Source organism: Phalaenopsis equestris, unplaced genomic scaffold (assembly GCF_001263595.1).
Source record: "Phalaenopsis equestris unplaced genomic scaffold, ASM126359v1 Scaffold000141, whole genome shotgun sequence".
NCBI lineage: Eukaryota > Viridiplantae > Streptophyta > Magnoliopsida > Asparagales > Orchidaceae > Phalaenopsis > Phalaenopsis equestris.
Genome location: NW_018164583.1, coordinates 151614 through 173761, shown reverse-complemented (window position 1 = coordinate 173761; position 22148 = coordinate 151614). Strand labels below are relative to the sequence as shown.

Sequence of the window (22148 nt, the reverse complement as noted above, 5' to 3'; positions counted from 1 at the left end):
GCCGGCGAGGGCTTCGGTGCAGCGGAGGGCGAAGCAGGCTCGAGCGGTCTCGACGCAAAAAGGAGAGGCACGACTGGAAGGGAGACGCGGGAGTCTGTCAAGAGGAGGAAGAGGCGCAGTGCAGAGAGGGGGAGAAGGCCAGCGGGGGGCGAGCAGTCTTCCAATGGGGGAGGAGTTTTATTTGGCATATAATAACTCCTAATTTAATTTCATTAAGACTGATTAAATGATTCCTTTGAAATTTGAAATTTGAAATTTGAAAATTTTGAAATCTGAAAAATCGTTTAGTTGCTTGAGTTCAGCTCGAATTGCACTTGAGTTGAGCTCGAACCCGTGCCCCGTTAAATAAAAAAAAATGTGTATCGATATCCGTGCTAGTCGCTCGTACACGAAAACATAACAATGTAGGTGTCCTTCCTAGCTAAAATTGACGTTCCGAACGCGTCGGTGCGGTCCGTTTCGTCATCCGGGATCGTCCGGACGAGTTCGCCAACGGGCGAGTCGATTCAAGTCAAAGTCGTGTGTGGTGCAGAGAATGCATGAATTGCGGCCAAAGGGCATTTGATTCTATAGGAACTCATTTTCGGGCCCTCTAATGTTGGTTCTTAACCCTTGTAACTAGAAATTGAGTGCTTTGAACCACTCATGCGAGTCCTTCACTAAATGAGTCAAGAAATGACTTGAAGTTCTACAGGAGGTGGGCTCCATTGCTAGTTCGCTAGGATGGTCAATAAGACAGCTAGATCCTAGTTCTAATAGTAGGAGACTAAGACCTCACCAAAAATGAGGTCAACAAGGTAACATCTCTCTCAACCATAACTCTTGCAGCAGAGGTCCTCGAGCATTTAATCGTAGCTTTATCAATTTTCATGGGAGAACCAAGATAGCACCTAAAGAGTAAAGAACTTTCATATTTAAAAGATGAATTTCAAACCTGGAAATGAGAACCATATGGGAACAATAGGAGGCTCCTCATTTGGATTAAAATTCGTAGACCATTTAACGATCTTCATGTTAACCTTTTCAATTTGTACACTTCTTTTGCAAACAACATTGTGTAATCATCTTCTTTTTCTAGACGAATCATGCAATATCTCCCATCTATCCAATTGCCAAGGAATTTTAAGTCAACAAAAAATTTTCAGATTACCTCTAATCTTGGGTGAGCAAAAGTAAATTTTCCAACTACGGTGTGCTTCAAAGGATCAGCAAGCGCCCTAGTTTCTTCTTCACATAGAATAAAGCTGGTTTTCCATTCTTCTTCGCCGCTTTCTTGATAAAACCATTACTCGAACCTTCTACCAATTGATCCTTAAAATTCACTGGAAACAAACAGTTATTAGAAATCAAAGGAGTAGAAGAGATTACCCACCAAAGCCTCCATAAAAGATGGTCAATTAAGAAAATCTCCCATCATAAATCTGAACATTCGACGATCAGAGATGACTGAAGAGAAAAAACCACAAAAATCCAGAAAGAAATCTCCAAGAAAGACTCTCCTCTTATGCCATGGCACTCGGGTAGGCTCTCCGGGGAGGGTTAAACTTGAATGAAGGTTGTTTAAGTTAAATTGAGGTATTTACAAGTATACCATTCCTCAATGAGAATTGTAATAAAATTATAATATGTTGTAATAGTTAGAGTGTTGCTCATCCAAAGATGAGGAAGGTATTTCTTGAAAGAATAAAATATATTGACTTGAGATTGTTGTTGGAGATATTCTTACTTAATGACAATTGACATTCATAAAGTGTATGCTTATGAGAATCCTGTAGAGATGTTGATCAAGTTAAGTGTTTGAAACCACGTTCCAACACCTTTTTACTATTCTTTAGGTTAAGAGTTCCCCTGGTTAAGGAGTTTTCGGATTAAGAGGGACTTAGTCGGTTTAAGATGTTTCTTCAAGATGGAAATTTTTAAATGTATTGTTGATCAAATCTTAATTACTAGTTTACATCCCTTTACTATCCATGTACTTTTTTATCTTTTATTTACTTATTATTTCTCATGTAGCTTTATGCTATTTAGTTCTTGGCTTGCGGTTGCTAGAGGCTTAGCTCGAAGATAGAGAAAGAGAGAGAGAGAGAGAGAAGAGCTTCTATAGGTGTTTTGGAGGGGTGGAATAGGAGAAGGTTTGTTGGATGTAGTGTGGAGGTTTGTGCTTCCTTGTTTTTCCTTGGGGTTTGATAGCTTGAGCATAAGGGAAGGGGTGGGAGTGAGAACTTAAAGAGTTTTTCGTTCTCAATATATATAAAAAATAGGTAGATCAAGGAGTTGGCTTCTATCCAAATTAAATATTTGTTCATAATTGGGGCTACAAGTGGGCAAGAGATGCGCTGTCTGATTTTTGTGTCGAGGCTGAAATTGAAAAGCTGTGATAAGAGGATATGTGATCAGAGTAGTTGAAGGGCTTGTTTTTCTTGTAATTAACAGGGCATAACATCAATAGAGCTAATTTCCAAATTCATATTGTGGATATAAATATAATCTTCAAGAAAATCAGTAGGACCTAATGACATCCTAATAAAAATATTGAAATATTTAGGAGATTTGAGAGTTTCTTAGCTCACTAAACTTTTTAGGGATTTTTATATACCTAGCATGTGAAACTTCCAAATTTACATATCTCATACTCAAATTATTAATATTATGAAATTCGAACTCCGTTAGAGTTCTGATGTTTTCTAATGGCCCTCCCTCCGACAAAGTCTTCTCCAGCGACCTACTCTTCCCTCCACCGATTGGCTCTGTTTAGCATTTCTATTTCTTTTAGCTCAGAATCGATCATGCCAAACTCTGTGATTCAAAGTTGAAAGGTTTTTTGTTCTTCGCATTATCAGCCAAAGATTAGATTAGAGAAGACCATTGGAAACCATAAAAGACTTCGAAATCGATGACATGAAGAGATCTTCCATTACAATACTCCTCATCTTCGAACATTTTGATAATGGTTGGTTGGCGGTGAAGTGAGCAAATTGGAGGCACGTGGTGCAGGGAGGAAGGTGGATGAGAAAAAATCATCATGGGGAGAGGGGGAAGGGAAGTGGGAAGGATATAAAGGGGAGGAGGGAGTGAGGACAATTGACAGGATAGAGTCGGATAAGTAAGTGGCGATGCATTGGATGGGATCGCCGTAGAGGGAGAGGTAGGGGTAGAGATGGAGGAGAGATCAAACCACAGCAAAATAGTCATGGCAGTCAGTGGTGGCCGCGGAGAAGAGTATGAGGCATATGAGATGTAGGCCATTACTGTTGTAGATGCGATTGCCGGCTTGAAGAACGTTGGCTATGGTGAGATCTCATTGGGTGAGGAGCTTTCGTGATCTACTCTCTCTCTCTTTTTGGTTTTGTTTATGCTTAGGCTGAGGTTCAACTGCTCTTATAAAACTTCGCATTTCATCTTTGGCGGAGGGAAGAATAAGTCATCAGAGGGAGACTTTGCCATCGGGAGCCGTTAGAAAACGATGAAAATGCTAAAATATTAAAGATTTAAGCGTGAGATATGTAAATTTAAAAGTTTCATTTTCTATGCATGTAAGAACCCCAACTTCTTAATATTATTTTTATAACTAAAAAGATGCTTGATAAGTGGAGGAAGAGTGTTTTGATCTCATTTTTAAGAATAAAAGGGATACACAAAAGTGTGCAATTAATAGTGAACATAGGTTAATGTGCTATACATTAAAATAATGGGAGAGGGTAATTGAACACTAGTTAAGATGCGATATAAAGATTTCTCATAATCAGTTTGGATTTATGTCGGGCAAGTCTACCATGGAAACTATACACATGGAAACTATACATTTATTGGAAACTATACATTTATTGAGAGGTTTGATGGAGAAGTATAGGGCGAGAAAGGAGGATCTGCATATGATTTTTATTGACTTAGAAAAAGCTTACTATAAGGTTTCAAGAGAAGTTTTTTAGAGAGTTCTAGAAAAGAAAGGTGCTGATATGACTTATATTGAAATCATTAAAGATATGTATGCTAGAGTTGTTACTTATGTTCGAACAGGAGGAGGATTAACCAATTATTTTTATATTTTAGTTGAATTACATCAGGGATCGACTTTGAGCTCATATCTTTTTTCTTTAGTTTTGGATTCTCTTATTGAACATTTACAGAAGGATGTTCCTTAATGTATTCTTTTCGTTGATGTATCCTTCTTGTGTCAAGACTAGAGAAAGAGTAAGAGTCTAACTGTCTTCGTTTGAGTAGACCTAAAACTGATTGCATGGAGTGTAATTTTATTAGCAGTATATCTAGTGGTAGAGTTGTAACAATATGTGATCAAATCATGAAAAAGAGTGAACGTTTTAGATATCTTAGGTCTATTGTTAAAAGCGATGGTGATATAAATGGGGTTGTTATTTGTAAAATTCAAGTTGGGTGGTTGAAGTGGAGGAAAGCATGGGCTTATTGCGTGATAGAAAATTATCACCTAAACATAAAGGAAAATTTTATAAGATGGTAAGACCTGCAATGATTTATGGCGCATAACGTTGGCCTATAAAAGAGAAGCATAAAACTAAGTTAAGTGTTGCTGAGATGAGAATGCTTTGGTGGATGAGTGGCTTGATGAGACAACGTGAAACGAATGTATCCGTGAAAGGGTTGGTGTGGCTCTAGTGGCAGACAAGATCAGAGAGAGCCATCTTAGATGGTTTGGGCACATAACGTTGGCATAATAGATGTGTTGATTTTTGTATCAGGGCTGAAGTTGAAAAGCTTTGTGGTAAGAGGATATGTGATTAGAGTACTTGAAGGGCTTGTTTTTCTTGTAATCAACAGAACATAACATCAATAAAGCTAATTTCCAAATTCGTACTATGGATATAAATATAATATTCTTCATTTAAATCTGTAGGGCCTAATGTCCCAATAAAAATGTTGAAATATTTAGGAGATTTGAGAGTTTCTTGGCTTACGAAACTTTATAGGGATTTTTACATATATAGCACGTGAAACTTCGAAATTTACATATCTCATATTCAAATATTTAATATTATGAAATTCGAACTCCGTTTAGCATTTTGTCATTTTCTAATGACCCTCCCTCCCTCCGGCAAAGTCTTCTCCGGTGACCTACTCTTCCCTCCGCCGATCGGCTCCGTTTAGCATTTCCATTTCTTTTAGCTCAGAATGATGCTGCCAAACCCTCGGATTCAAAGCTTGAAAGGCTTTTTGGTCTTCGCATTATCAACCAAAGATTGGATTAGAGAGGGCCATTGGAAACCATAGAAGACTTCGAAGTTGATGACATGAAGAGATCCTCCATTACAATACTCCTCATCTTCGAACACTTTGATAATGTTTGGTTGGTGTTGAAGTTAGCAAATTGGAGGTAAGCGGTGCAGGGAGGAAGGTGGAGGAGAAAAAGTCTTCATGGGGAGAGGGGGAAGGGAAGTGGGGAGTATGTGAAGGGGAGGAGGGAGTCAGGACAGTCGATAGGATAGAGTTGGATAATTAAGTGGCGATGCATTGGATGGGATCGCCGGAGAGGGAGAGGTAGGGGTAGAGATGGAGAGATCAAACCGTCGAGGAATAGTCATGGCAGTCAGTTGTGGCCGCGGAGAAGAGTATGAGGCATATGAGATGTATTCCATTATTGTTGTAGTTGAGGAAGGTGGGGGTGGTGTGATGGAAGATGCGGTTGCGGGCTTGAAGAACATCGGCTATGGTGAGATTCTCGTTGGGTGAGGAGATTTCGTGATCTGCTTTCTTTCTCTTTTTGGTTTTGCTTATGCTTAGGCTGAGGTTCAACTGCTCTTCTGCAACCTCGTATTTCATCTCTGGCGGAGGGGAGAGCAGGTTGTCAGAGGGAGACTTTGCCATCAGGATTCGTTAGAAAGTGATGAAAAGACTAAACTGAGTTCCAAATCTGTAATATTAAAGATTTAAGTGTGAGATATATAAATTTAAAAGTTTCACGTGTTATGCATGTAAAAATTCCAACTTACTATTGTTTTTATAACTAAACGGATGTCTGATGAGTGGAGGAAGAGTATTTTGATCTCATTTTTAAGAATAAAAGGGATACACAAGGGTGTGCAAATAATAGAGGAATTAGGTTAATGTGTCATACATTAAAATTATGGGAGAGAGTAATTGAACACTGCTTAACATGCGATATAAAGATTTTTCATAATCAATGTCGGGCAAGTCTACTATCAAAACTATACATTTATTGAGAGGTTTGATGGAGAAGTACAGAGCGAGTGAGGAGGATCTACATACGATTTTTATCGACTTAGAAAAAGCTTACTATAAAGTTTCAAGAAAAGTTTTTTGGAGAGTTCTAGAAAAGAAATGTGTTGATATGACTTATATTGAAGCCATTAAAGATATGTATGCTAGATTTGTTACTTGTGTTCGAACAGGAGGAGGATTGACCAATTATTTTTATATTTTAGTTGAATTACATTAAGGATCGACTTTGAGCCCATATCTTTTTTCTTTAATTTTGGATTCTCTTATTGAACGTTTATATAAGGATGTTCCTTAGTGTATGCTTTTCGTTGATGTATCCTTCTTGTGGTTAAGACTAGAGAAAGAGTAAGATTCTAAATGTCTTCGTTTGAGTAAACCTAAAACTGATTACGTGGAGTGTAATTTTATTAATAGTATATCTAGTGGCAGAGTTGTAACAATTTGTGATCAAATCATGAAAAAGAGTGAATGTTTTAGATATCTTAGGTCTATTGTTCAAAGTGATGGTGACATTGATGGGCCTGTTATTTGTAGAATTTGGGTTGTTGAAGTGGAGGAAACCGTGGGCCTATTGTTTGATAGAAAATTATCGCTTAAACTTAAAGGAAAATTTTATAAGATAGTGTTAAGTCTTGCAATGCTTTATGACGCATAATGTTGGCCTATAAAAGAGAAGCATAAAACTAAGTTAAGTGTTGCTTAGATGGATGAGTGGCTTGACACTTGATGACCAAATGCGAAACGAATGTATCTGTGAAAGGGTTGGTGTAGCTTTAGTGGCAGACAAGATTAGAGAGAGTCGTCTTAGATGGTTTGGTCACATTATTACGTAGCCATATGATAATCCAGTTAGGAGAGTAAATGTTTTAGATTCAACTTATGTTAAGAAAGGTAGAGGTAGACCTAAAAAGATTTATAACAAATGATCTTATTTTTTTAGAATTAAATGAAAATATGACACTCAATAATACACAATCGAGAAAAAAGATTCATGTAGCCTACCTCACTTCGTGGGATAAAGTCTTGTTGTTATTGTTATTGTTCTTGCTTTCTTCCATTTTTTTTATATTTTGCAGTAGTATTTACTTACTCCTCTCATATATCTCTATTTCTAGTAATTCATGGATCGATAGTTTTGCATTATGTCTTGTAGTGATGTTCTTTTCGCTGGGAAGGTTCTTGTGCATGCAGTGCTCTGTTCTTTAGGGCTGAAAAGAGATTTTGTGCAGTTCTTTTGTTTTTGAAGTGGATTAGCCTCTGAAATGTATATGAGTTTAATCTTGTATAAGGAATTATTTTCCCTAGTTCTTTCATGTTAATTTGAAAATTCTTCATTCTTTCATGCTTAATGTGTTTTTATTGAAGCTTGAGGCGATATTAAAATGAAATAATGAAAACGTTTGAGCTAGCTCTTTAGGATGAATTTACAGTTTATCCTGCCTCTTTAAGTCCAAATGCAATATTCTGTTATGGTTGAGACCTCCTTAACTCACACTGCAAATTCTTTTGGGTGGTGGCCTTTATTTGAGGGCATTTTTAAGCATGCATTTTTCCACAACTATAAGCAGAACTTTGGTTGAATTCTCAAGTCACCTCCAATGCTCCGGTCTCTTCATCTGCTCTATTTTCATTGGAGCTTGGAGTTGGAGGGAATGTGGATTTGCATGACTGGATCTTCTAGTGCATGTTTTGCTTTTGTGCCCTTTATTTTCTTAAATTTGTTTCATTGCTTATTTTGAGAACTGATTTTTCTGGGAACTTTTTAGTGGCATTTGTAAAATCAAGTGGGTATTATCTCTATTCTTTTAAAGTTATGGTAAAAGCATGAATATTACACCCAAAAACATTCTTGCAGCATTATTCAACTGTTCCGTTAATTTCTTACAACAAGCAGTCCGGCACCCGCACTACATCACCGCTCCCAAACTATAACAAAACTTTGGATGCTTCACTCAGGAAAAACTATAACCTGACACCTTCACTCATCAAATCCTTGCAAACTGTTATGATTAAATACTTGAGCATCACCTTCTCTTGTATCTATTTTAAAACGGTCAAGGCGATTCTGTCCAAGCTTCAGTGAATACATGGCCTTCTTGTATTCAGCCCAGGTGAATGATTTGTAGCGGCGAGGATTGTCTGCTGTGATCATATCTGGAAGAGGAGTGATCCATGTATGAAGTTCGGGTGCAGCAAAATAGATAATGGACATCCTTGACTTATAGGAGTTTGTCATTGCTCTGTGTCTCACGCTCACCAACCTTCCGTTTGTCATAGCCTTCAATCACCAAAAACGCAAAAGTAATCAAATTAATATGAAAATCATCATTTCCACTTCTTTTATTGGCTTATTTTCTTCTAATTTATTTTTTATTCTGATGTTTTTGAGTCAAAACTACTATCAAAACAGGTTTATTTCAGTTTTATGGCTTGGATATTTCCTGAAAAATGTTTATTTGATATTATATCTTTCAAGAATAATTTTTTTAAATGCGGCCTTTGTAGCAAGGACTGGAAAAGCTGACGAGAACCACATTAGGTAGGTTTTGTTTATGCTAATTATAAGTTGTAAATTTTTTAGCATTTGATTTATCTGGGCTGGGCAGAACTGTTCAAATTTCCATAATATTTGTTCGAACCCAAATCACCAAAAATTTGTGCACACCTATAATAGGTTAGATTTATTAATGAAGTTTGCTTGAATTTTCTTGTGATCCCAGCCTAGACATCATTAAAGAATATCAAGTGCTTAAAAAAGGATTTTTGAGCCTGGCGCAAGCCTTTATGGCCATATAGTTGGGGGAGTGCCTTGAATGATAATTTAAAAATTTTTAAATTAAATTAACTTAATGTCCTTAATAAAAGATTCGTAAGCTTGCCTTATTCATTCACACCTTTTAATTGGTAATTTTTTAGTCTTATATTGAGCGGAGCTATTAGTCATCTAGTACAAAAAAAAGCCACATTGATGAGAAGCTGCTGGAAATTAAAATAAAAGAAAATTGACCAACCTGGAGAGCATCTCCAACGTTGATGAACACTGCAGTGGGGTCTGGTGGGACTGCAACCCACGTCTTTCCACCGCCCAAGCCCCCTGACACCGGTGCCAGTATTTGAAGACCACCAATGCCATTGGATCTAAGCAATGTCAGGATCTGAGGGTCCGTATGCTCCCCAAACCCAATCCTGCTGCTTTCCCTGCCCTTTCTTTTGCTCCCCGTCCTGCTTTTTATATCTTTGTCTTTTTTGTTGCTGTTGCTGTTGCTGTTTGAGGGGTAGTGGTTTAGCCTTAAAAGAGAATCACTCCCACTTCCCTTTATAAGCTTGCAAAGCACTCCACTGCCCCCCAGCCCTAATCCTTCCTCTATCAGCTCCAGGATCTCACCAGCTAATTTCTTCATTGCCTCCAAATACTCTTTCACCACGCAGCTGTGCGCAGAAATATCTGGGAAAAGTTAGTTTGCAGGATAAAAAGATGAAGAAAAGTTTGATTTGATTTGTTATACAGTACCAGCTCCACTACTACTACTCCACGGTTGAAGGAATCTCAACTTTTAATAAACCTTTTTTTTACCCCAAATATCTCGTCCTGCATGCTATCATATCATTGCTTGGCTTTATATGGACATAAAAAAAGCTGGGCATCGTTGATTGAGCTGTACTGTGCTTGTGGGTCTCGCAATCTCTCTTTTCTGTGATTTATATCCGATTGGGGTATGTGGGTTTCTGCTGAAAAATGGTGGTGCTTGTTTTCTCAAGTTGGTTCATTAGGATAGCGGTTGGGAACTTGGAAGAAGCCCTAACTTTTCTTCTACATTTTGAGGCCTGATGCTATGGTTTGGCCAACGGCAGCAAGATTGCTTTAATCATTATTGTTTAAATGAATTGTAATTTTTTATTGGTATTTGATTATTGTCTATGACAATTAGAAGTATAATTATATAATGCTGCATCTAAATAATTATGGAGGGCTTACATGCACACTACTCAATTTTTATTTATGTACATATCTAACACCTAAATTTTAATTTTTACAAACATGTCACCTTACCTATCCATGAAAAGGTCTATTTTACTAAAAATGATGTTATTTCTGATGTGATATGAAAGATTTGGGTGTTAGAAAGGTAAAAATCAAAGATTAGATGTTAGATATATAAATACGTAGTAATAGGGTGTTATGTATGCAAATGCCCCAATTGTTATTTACTCACCACATATGATTTTATTGTTGGTGAACATAAATTAATTGAAATTGATGATATCTATTAAAATAGGATGAATGGCATATATATAAATATATGGATGGTTACTTCTGCAAAAATGTATTATAATAGAAAAAAAAAATTGACCACTATTCTATCTCTTGTTATAAAAAATAAATTTTGTTTAATCCTGTGTAGTAAACTTGAAGTCTATAACTATTTTTTTTTTCTCAGCGCATAGCAAGATGTTAAAATGTCAATTATAATTGGATTGCATTCATCTTGGCGGCTTAGTTATCTTAAGCAGACATACAGTTGAATTCATAAGTTGTCATATTGACATTTTATATTATATTTCCATCACAACTATCATTTTATAATCATCAAGAATGTGGCCTTGACCAAAGTCCTGCAAAATTCAACGCATAAACATCTTTTTTTCAGCTGACTCCATAAGATCAAGTATGATGGTTTTCTTTTCTTATTCAAGTTTTTTTTTTATTTAATATAAGTTTGTTTATTTGAGTTAGATATTAAGTTATTCAACCCCAATGGATATCAAATTTCAAATCAAGTGCTTTACTAGCTCTGATCACATAAAACCGCCTGGACAAAATCTAATCAAGTTGGTAATGTATTTGTTAAACTATGCAGTATTATAGAAATATGAGTGGTAGCACCTTACCTGAACTTGTTTGGATCTTTCTTGCAAACAATCCTTGCTGTCTGGGAAACGCTAGATGTATCAACTGGTAGCAGGAGGTACTCAATCTCACCAATGTCTCCATTAAGCCCAATGGTTCGACAACCATAGCCTAGTGGATTTGGTGGACCAGCCTGCTGCTTCTCTGCAGCTGGTAAATTGAAGAAATCCCCCCCTGCTGCCTCCAACTGTGCTGAAACTCTGGGTGGCACTCTGTGGTTTATTACCTTGAAGAATCCAAATTCTTCACAGATCTTCACTATGTGCTGTGAGATGAGTGGCCGATCAAGGGAGAGGTCAATAACTGGGATCTGGCGAGTTTTTGAGCTTTGATCCATGGATACCACCACCATGTTACAGAAATTGAAAGACTGGGAATGAGAGTTTGGTGGAGATATGACGGAGTTGGGGGAAGTTTTAAAGGGAGCTGAAAGATGAAAAGATTGCCAAATAGTATCCGCGGGAGAATTCTGTCAAAAGTTCTGTTGGTGGGGAGACCGTCAAGTTGACCGCTTTGTATGTGTATTTTTTTAGGGGGTATTGTTTAATTAGTTATGATTGGTGTTGATATATTGTGACTTTAAATACTATTCTATGCTTGGTGCCAGTTAGTTTTGTTGATAAAATCTTTGAAGTTGGCAAAGATTCCGGTTTCAGATCCCCCTCCTATTCCAACTTTATGCCTGCCATTCACCATGCCCACAACAAGATAAATAATAATTATAATAATAAATTTATATACGTTTCTCATAATTCTTAAGGATATATATAGATATATATCACCTAAAGTTTGATATTTACATTCATAACACATTTGTGTTATAAATCTATGTGCATTTAATTTGACTTTTAAATTATTGTAAAAGTGATACTTTTGATGTGATGTTAAAGATCTGAGTGTTATGAATGTAAATATTAATGTTTAGGTGTTAGAGATGTAAATAGATAAGAGTTGTCTGGTATGTATGTAAATTTCCCTAATAATAATAATAATAACAGGATAGGTGCTGACTTGTTGTTTCACTCTTAGTGGGAGCAGCTCATTTGTCCAGTTTGCTTCTCTTTTTCAGTTGCATCTGAGTCGTAACGTGCAATCTGCTCAATTCATCCGTATCTACACTGGTAAATTTTATTGCCAAATGTTTTCATTTATTTATTTGGGCCTTATATTGTTAATTACTAGTTTTGCCCTCGGATATTCCTATTTGCCTTAGATTATTTTGCTTGAATTGCTGCATTTTATGACTTAATTTACATTGGTATTTTTTTTTTTTTTTTGGCAATAACACTTTGACATGATTGTTGAAGAGAAAAATGTTATAAAACATTAGCATACACCAATTATAATCAGGACACACCCAAGTACCAAATTATGTACATTGATGAATATTGTAATGTTGTAAATGCTCAAGAAAAATTCCAAGGAATCATCTTTCAGCTCTAAAGTTGACCACTTCTATAAAGAAATGTTCCTCGTGTAACATAATGTGAATGGAATAACAGTTTGTCAAAGCAATTAGCTAGATGGGAATAGCATAAATTTAAAAAAATATGTTAATGCTAGAGAGAATTCTTGGGGTATTTTTGATTCTTAATCAGTCTTCTGGATTGCACGTGTTTTATGAGATTTATATCTGAAAGTTTTGATTTTCAGTCTTCGCCATTGCTGCATGACTGGACTGATGGGAGTTAAATCAGTTTCAGCCAGAACTGGACCTGATTCCTTTTTGATTTCCTGCGAACAATTAAATCTCTTATTTATTTAAATTTTTTTCTTGGGAATTTGGAATTGCCTGTCTTGTCGACTGTCTATTCTCGATTCGTCACTTCAAAATAATAATTATAATAATAATAATAATAAGCTAAAAATAAAAATAATATATACATTTACATATGTGTATCTATGTATGTATATTTGCAACGTTAAGCTATTAATTTCGAAGTGTGAATACAAATTATTGATGTGATATTTCGAGTGGCTTCACCCTGCAAAATGTATGAGCAGGTAAATCTCTTGTAACCTATATATAACTAATCTGTAACATATCTCAACTTACAAATAAGTTCCGCACTTTTGTTTTCACATATTTATAGGTTACATGTAGATTATATGGAAGTTATATGGAAGTTACAAATGATATAACGCGAATATAATGTCGATATAACGCCCATATAACCTCCATTAAGTACGCAACGCTGCGTACGTCTCACGTTCACAAATTTCTTCCCTCTAAAGAAGAGTCGATAAATTATAAAATATAGATTTTTTTTTTTTTTTGTTTAATTTATGTTGGAGTAATAGGAGTAATGGCATTGCAAGTATTTGTAAAGAATAATGCTGCAAGCCTTGTGATTTTGTTTTCTAAAGCAGATGGAATCTTGTAAGCGAAATAAAAAAAAAATTCAAAAAATACCCTCCTCAAACATGATTTTTATTTGTTTGCATTTATTGGTTTTTTTTTAATAGTTTTGTTACTTTTTTTTTCATTGATTTTATTTGTATATGTATTTTAGGGCATTTACATACATATCACCTAATTCATTTGTATTTACATATCTATCACCTAAACATACATTTTTTATAGTTATTCCATCTAAACCCTGTCTTATAGCATAAAAAATATCACCGTGTTATCTTTGAAAATGTAAAATATACTTTTTCAAGCATATGGAAGGTGGTATGTTGTAAATCTTCCATATTTTTTAGTCTTGTACAAATCACTTTCTTCCCCCAACTTAAAATTTATTATATAGCTTAAAAAATCTAATGGTTTATAGATTCATATAATCCTAATAAATGCAAATATATTAAATTTTATATCCATGCAATTAGAATATTAGATTATTGCTGTCATTGCTTGTCTTCTTAGAGAATTGCGTGATGCCATGTTGAGATTCCTCAAAGAGAATTGTTATCTTTGTTGTGCTGAAAATGGTTGTAATGGCAATAAAGCATTGCGAAAAGGGATTATAAAACAATAAACGGCATATGAATAAAATCTATGTTAATGGCATAAGAATGTGCTCCGAAGGGCCTTTTGGTGCATCAATTATTTTCTTTCCCTTTTTTTTTTTCTTTTTTTTTATTTTATGATGTATGTGTATGAGCCATATATTGTGGCGATCAATTATTTTCTTTCCCTTTTTTTTTTTTTTTTTTTTTTTTTTTTCTTTTTTTTTATTTTATGATGTATGTGTATGAGCCATATATTGTGGCAGTGGTCCCATGGAATTAGATCTAAGCAATTAATATGAAAATAAATTTTGGAACGTGGAAGGCAATTGGATGAATAATTTTGAATAATTTGATTTTTTTTTTTCTACTTGATCCTTGCCACTAAGTGTACCTTGAACTATTTTTTTTTTTTCTCTTGGAATATTAATCTCAATATTCAAATAAGATAATGAAGGAATTAGGGGAGATTGATTTGAGAGGAGAATATGACTAATAGCTAAAGGAGTGAAGTTTATCTTTAAGATTTGGGGGTGTTCCACTGGGGGGAGGGATAGGCTATAGGTAGAAGAATATAATGGGAGAATCTATGCTAAAGCAAAATAAAAGAGGATGCATATGTATTTTAGTAATGAACCTTAAATTGAAGAATTTTTTCATTAACTCTTGAAGCATGGAACGGAGAGCATGACATGAAAGTTGGTTGGTCATATGTTTATCAAAGATAACTATTGCGTGGTAGAAAACTTATACAACAACAACAACAATAAGCCTTTATCTTACTAATGGGGTCTGCTACATGGATCATTTTTCTCCATTGTGTCATATCGACGGTCATATTTTCATTTAATTATAATAAATTAAAATCATTTTTTATACAATAGGCTCATGTCTTTTTAAGTATACCTCTGATTTTTTTAACATAAGTTGAATCTAAAACATCTACTCTCTTAATCAAATCATCAGATGGTTGACGTTTAGTGTGACCAAGCCATCTAAGACGGCTCTCTAATGTAGTTTGCCATTGGAGCTATACCCACTGGAGCTACACCAACCCTATAATGATATATACATTTCGCAGTTTGTATGTATGTGTCAAGCCAATCATCCACTTAAGCATTCTCATCCCAGCAACACAACTTTGTTTTAGGGTTCTTTTTAAAGGCCAACATTTTGCGCCATAGAGCATTGCAAGTTCGCCACCATCTTATAAAATTTTATTTTCATTCCAAAAGATACTTTTCTATCACACAATATAACTTATGAATTCTTCCACTTCTACCAACCAACTTGAATTCTACTAATAACATCCCATCTATGTTATCATCACTTTGAATAATAGACTCGAGTTATCTAAGATGTTCACACCTTTTAATGCTTTGATTGAAGATTGACAACAACGTTATTGGTTAGGCATCCATGGTTAAAACAATGACGATGTTCCATCATGACAACTATAGTAACCCGTTGATGATAATGTGGGGAAGAGATGATGTTCCGACGATGTTGGTGATAGTCGGACAGTTAAGGAGGTATGAGCAGGGTGGTTGATGTATTAAAACTTTTCGCGAAGTAGTTGGCTGTACAATGCAAGTGCACGTGTCAAGTAGTATGCGGTCTAAGAGTCTGTGTATCAATCATACGAGAAAATGTTTAATAATTATTCATACTGAATAATCGTTAGTTTACTAATCTTGTGAACCTAGCTTAGTGTGCTCTCTAAAAAGGTCTGAATCTTAAAATCCTAACAAAACAAATTAGAGAGCAGACTGTAGAAACATAGAAAACGGAGAAAATCTTTGGAGAGCGATGAGCCTCGTGACTCTGTGCTTTGAAGATCATGGTGGATCGTGGTGTTCCTAAATGTTTTCCTACATAATAGTTGTCAACCGAGGATATAAGTTCTCCTTATGTTTGTGTCAAGGTTAAAAGAAAATTAGAATCCATGAAGTTGAGATTTCCTCAATCCCCATGACATTTCGTAGAAATATTCTGATCCTTATAAAATGTTGCATAATTCTACTATAATATGTTTATGATCTCAGAATTTTGTTGTTAACCATTTTGTTTTTGCTATGCAATAATTAAAGGTCATAGCTTCATGAAAGATTTTAACATCATGGTTAGCCAAACTAGGAGTAAATAAAATTTGGAGGTTACCATGAAAGCACGAAAAATACTATAAGAAAACATCTCACAAAACCACATTAAAAACCACTACCCCTACATTACAGAGAGATAAAAAAATTTTAGCCATGCATCATCGAGAAAACCACAGACAAGAAAGCCAAACAGATATTCATTGCAAAATACAAAAGAAAGCAAAACTTACAATCAAGATATTGTCTCTCCACAAGAGCAGCACCTCTCTCTCTCATACAAACTCTCTCTCAAAACTCTCAAGAATATAAGGTGGAACTCAGCCCAAAGGTTTCAACTCAAGGAAAGACGAAAACTTAAGCGAAACACTTAAAATCTCTCATAATCTTTGTCTTAAGCCATCCTAGAACTCTCCTCTTCTCTCTTATATCTATATCTATGAATTTGGTAAGCCAATTTCTTTCCAAACATGATTTCCCTCTTGTTGGCGTGGTTACACTTAATCCTAGCTCGGTGACATTGGGTTCTAAACTGGGCGGCGTGGTCACGCCAAATCTAGGCGTCTTCACGCCATAGGTATGTATTTCAAGTGTGTTCATGCCACTGCTCTCAATCACACTGTTTTATGCCACTTTTTCATTGGTTTTTCTCGTTCCAAAATGATCATATTTCACACGTGCAGCCTACATAATATTAACAAAAAGATTTTCTTAGTGTGAATCTGTGATAAATAAGTAAAAAATAATAAGTAAAATATAGGATAAATTGCAGTTTACATCAAGTAAAATTGACACATTTCAATACCCCTAAATGTAACTATTACTTGCTCTCAACTAATTTCATAGCTCATTTGAGATCACATGAGAATAATAGGTACTCCTGTAGGGTTCTAACTTTTCGACTTATTTATCGAAGTGAATTAAAAGTGTTTAAATGTAATTTTAGGGTCAATCATCTTTAATGATTAATAATTCAATTTATCCCATAATTCCATTTGTTCCATCCATAAGAAATCCCATGGGTTTTTAAATTGTTATTATTTAAGAGATTTGTCACTAACTCCAATGTCTTTAAAATTGTTTCAATAGATTTAGCCTAATATTCCTTAACTTTTATCCTTTGAAGATAACTTTAAGGGGTTTCATTAAAGAATCATGAAAATGCTCTATCACTTAAATTCCACTAGGAACCCTTTTGGTTCCTCTTTTCTTAAATTTTATTCTGTCAATCTCAAGCTCTTTTGCTTTTTATTACTGTCTTTTTTTCTTTCCATCTTTTTTTTTTCTCCTGAGAATTACTTTATCTGGTTGGCAACATTTTTCTTTTATTGTTTTAAGTATGATGAATGTTAGTGTTCCTTAAGCAATACATTTTAACAATGATAATTTAATGCTACACCAATAGGTTATCTTTCTAATTTAAACAATAATTTGCTTAAAATGTTTTGAAAAGACTTAAAGACATTTTTGGGTTGCTACTAATTTTTAAATTCTACTTTTTTTAATAATATATAGGTTTCTTTAAGAAAATTTATAAGTTGTTAAGCTCTAAAATCTTATTTTTAAATCATTAATGTTAATCTTTCATAAATGACACTTATTCCCTTTTTAAAAGAATTTGAAAAGCCATTTGAATAAATTATAATTCATAGCAGGAGTTATCTTGTGAATATTAAATCTTTTACTGAGCTATGTTAACTATTTTTAGATTTGTAAAAAGGTATAATTTTCTTCGCCAAACTTGCTTTATTCCAATCAATCTCCCAATATATTATTAAGTCTTCAAATTTTAATTTTTCTTGCAAATTTTTTCTCTTAGTTCAAAAGCAGTTTTCTAGATGATATGTAAAGAGGTTATACAAATGATAATTTCTAAGGGCATTTTCTAAATTCAAATTCCTCCCAATTAATACCCTTATTTGCATATCAATATTTCCCTCACAAGTTGTAAAAACAAAACATTATAAGATAATTCAATGTCTCTTAAATTTTGAGTTGGGTTTTCCCTAGGTTTTTCAGGTTCTAAATCTAATTCTACTCGGTCCCGGTGTTATCTTCCAACTCTTCCCCTCATAGCACTTCTATGGGTGATATTGTAGGCTCAACTCTCTCCCTCACAATGTAAGGGGGTGCCTTGAAAAGAATAGCTGATTCTTCCTCATTCATCCTCCAACAAAATTCATCCAACTCATCATGCTCTTCAGGAATAAACTCTACAAATTCGAAGTTATGGCCCTTTATTATCCCTGACATCCCATGGGATTCATTGCTCAATAGGTTAGCTAATTGCCCAATTGATTTTCTATATTTCTAAGGGCATTATCTCTGCTTAGCTATTGCTCATAATCAAGTTTTTGGCACTACTGCAAAGTAAGGATTATGAGGAAGAAAAAATTAAGATTATAATCGCATACATCGTATTGTCATAAATAAATCGTTGGGATCACCTACCTTAGGGTTATTATTGTTCTGATTGAAGCTTTGGTAGGTCAACGAAATTTGGGAGTAGGTTTTTGATTCATTCCTCAAATTTACTACCAATTCTTCTAACAATAGGTTATGGGGGTTCGACATGAGTTTCCAAGGTTGAGTTAGGTAAATGTGGTCCCTGCCCCAGTTTTTTCAATTTTCTACAAGGTTGGCTTGACTTCTCCCCCAATGTTGGTATTCTACACTAATGTCATTAATGTTTTAATTAGAATTTCGGTAAGTAGTTAGAGAGGTGATCAAACCTATGTTAGGAAGGTCAAGTTTGTCAATGCTAGCCATCAATGCGTTTCTATACTTCTCAAAAGATCTAAATTAATTTCCTAAAAATTTGTAATATTAAAGTTTTGGAATATTTTATTTATTTTTTTATTTTTTCAGTTTTTTTATTTACATCACGTAAAAGAAAACATGACGGTAATACATATGCAATAAAAGAAATAACAAAAGAAAAAAAAATGCAGGAAAACAAAAAGTGCCAAGCCTAGATTCCAACTTATCAAGTAAAGTTCTCCTAAAATAAAAATAATTATTAACACCTTGCCCCGACAAAGACATCAAAAATTTGACACACCAAAATTTACCACTAAGTAACTTGACTTTATAATGCAAGTCCACATGTCAAGTAGTATAGAGTCTAAGAGTTAGAGTATCAATCTTACGAGTAAAGGTTTAACAAGATATTCTTGTAGAAAAATCCCTAGTTTACTAATCTTGTGAACCTACCTTCACATTCTCTCAAAAAGAGGTTTGAATCCTAAAATCCTAACAAAATAAATCAGAGAGCAAATAGTAGAAAATCTTAGAAGTTTTTCAAGAATGATATGGCCCGTGCCTCTCTGATTCAAAGATTGTGGTGGATCTTAGTATTCCTAAATGTTTTCCTACGTGATATTTGTCAACTAGAGATATAAGTTCTTTATTTGTTTTTATTTAGGTCAAATGAAAACTAGAATCCATGAAGTTGAGGCTTCATCACTGTTAGGAGACAAATGCAGTAGGATTGCTTCATCATACTCATGTAAACCCAATTTCAAAAGTTATGTTAGAAAGTGATTTTTTTTTTCACACATAGAAACTTCATGGATTGAAGAATTGCATCACAGAGCCTCAGAAAATTTCATGGGGTGGTGGATGTGGTTGGGGTGGTGAACTTTTGGTTGTGGCATGGGATGGTTGTTGTGGCTTGAGGTGGTGGTTTTAGAAAATTTCAATGAATGGTGGCTATGATTTTTTGGGATGTGGCTTGGGGTGGTAATTTTTTATTGTGGTTGGGGTGATTCAGTGTTATCATGTGCATATTTTCTTGCATTCTTAATTATGTAAGTTTATTTTTTGTTATCATAATAAAACAATGGCTAAGACCAAAGAGAATGGTATGCCCGTGTTTTGGGACAAAGAAAACAAATTAATATTCAGTGACATTTGCCTTAAGGATATTGATATGGGAGATAGGCCTATTACCTATTTCAACAAGAAAGGGTGGCAAAATACTATCAAGATATTCAAGGATAGTACATGCAGAGAATATGATAGGGTTCAATTGAATAACAAGTGGGATCAATTCAAGAAGGACTAGAAATTTTGGAAGGAATTGAGATGGGATTCGATGAAGCGAACCGTTGATACTCCCGAATAGTGGTGAGCAGAAAGATTTGCAGTAAGCATTATTCATATGTTCCCTAATTTGGTCAATTTCAATTTTTTTTAATTGAAGTGTATATTATGCATTTTTAGGTGATGTCTGCTGCAAATATTTTAAATTTGTGGAGTTGGGTTTGAGCTGGAGGAGAAGTAAGATCAGATGTTTGGGAGTGTCGTTGTTACAGGAAACTATGCATGTTCGCTCAATGAGATAGGTGGCATCCCCAAGAACTTGGGAGTCGATCAATCAGGTGATTCAACTAAAGTCCCCAACCCGGACCTTCATGAAGTCAAGTCCACCTGTCGTTCTAAGCATCTATGGGTTGATAATAAAAGAAAGTTGGGGTTGTTTTCCTTAAAACCAGATATCATAACTGTTGACTTTTTCCAGTGCTGAACTACAAACATCTCAAGCAAATTCTCTCGACAGGTCGTGCAAATTTTGAATGCTAATAGGGAAATTTCTGAGGATTTGCCGCTTTACTTGTTTACGATAAAATTGCTTGTCGATTGACCTGTAGAGATTTTTTTGTCAAAATTCTTGAAGATAAAGGGGTGGTGTACCTACAACATTATTATGGCCGCAAGAACATTTGAGAGATTTTTTTTACTTACAATCACTTGGGACATTTATATTTGTGTATTTTTTTCATTATGATTTGGATATTGCAATTGCTTGGAACTTCACTTATTTAGTGCATCTTTTTTTTATGTTCATAATCTTATGTGGTTGTATCTAATTCATTGATGCTTCTATGTTAGACATCACGATATTGAACAACTTGGTTGCAACTGAAAGAAGGCAAAGAAGGAGAATTGCAACTATCGTATGCTTGATCTACGATTATTACAACTCGTTCCTTGATCGATCTCCATGCATGACATCCTCATATGTTGGGGAAAAGTGGGTTGGGGAGTTGCTTGCGGGCTACCCAATGAGATTCAACAATATGTTCTGCATGAGACAGATAATATTCATTGATTTGTTAGAGGAACTACACAGATCTCATGGACTTCATGGCTCTTCCTGGACTACTTTGTGAGAGGTGTTGGAGATAAACTTCTACATATTATCCCAGAATAAATCAATGCAAGAGATAATTTAGCGATTTCGACACTCCTTCGAAACAATTTGTAGGTACTTCTCAGTGGGGTTAAAATCACTTGTGAGCTTTTCTTCACAAGTCATAAAACCGACTGATCTTACGTTCGAACGAACCCTTACAGAAATTTCACGTGATGCACGGTACATGTCGTCCTTTAAAATAACTTCTCAAATTCATTACAATCAAATTTAAAAAAATCACCCTTATTACGAACTCAATATTATTTTATCAGGATTAATATTAAAGCAATTGATGGAACACATATTGATGCATGTGGTCCAAATAATGAGAATATTGCATTCATCGGTCGTTGTGGGAGCCCGACATAGAATATCATGGTCGTTTGCAACTTCAACATGTGTTTCACTTTTGTTATGGCTAGTTGAGAGGGCAATGCACATGATAATAGAATTTTCAAAGCTGCGACGTGGAATGTCACTAACAACTTCCTACATCCTCCTACAGGTATGCTTGAGACTCAATTAATCTCGTGATTAACTTTTACCTCAATATTAATTATAAAATTCATATCAAGTAAATACTACTTTGTTAATGTTGGATATTCGTTGCAGCGAGGGTATCTCAATCCTTATCCTAATACGAGATATCACATGTCAGACTTTGAGCAAACAAGCAATGTAACATGAGGTAGAAAAAATGTTCAATAAAAGACATTCATTATTACACAACATCATTGAGAGGATTTTCGGCATTTGGAAGAATAAATGTGTTATACTG

General features: G+C 34.9%; 1 protein-coding gene and 1 long non-coding RNA gene across 7 annotated transcripts in view; one reads left to right on the top strand and one right to left on the bottom strand.

Annotated features, from left to right (window-relative positions):
• LOC110021751 overlaps positions 1 to 11236 on the top strand; it is a 56155-nt gene extending 44919 nt beyond the window's left edge. For 3 of the 6 annotated variants that reach the window (XR_002293691.1, XR_002293692.1, XR_002293695.1), the window contains exon 4: positions 11159 to 11236. This is a non-coding gene — a long non-coding RNA (uncharacterized LOC110021751). Of the gene's footprint in view, positions 1 to 8068; positions 8140 to 10948; positions 11048 to 11158 lie in introns of those variants that run through there. The other 3 variants (XR_002293693.1, XR_002293696.1, XR_002293694.1) reach the window with 3 other exon arrangements.
• On the bottom strand, positions 7380 to 11815 carry LOC110021750 (gibberellin 2-beta-dioxygenase 2-like). The gene is made up of 3 exons (XM_020720369.1): positions 11104 to 11815; positions 9225 to 9642; positions 7380 to 8491 (listed from the first exon to the last, which is right to left on the bottom strand). Exons 1-3 carry the CDS (start codon positions 11472 to 11474, stop codon positions 8192 to 8194), a joined length of 1089 nt encoding a protein of 362 aa, XP_020576028.1. The 5' UTR covers positions 11475 to 11815; the 3' UTR covers positions 7380 to 8191.
• Between the last annotated feature and the right edge of the window lie 10333 nt (positions 11816 to 22148).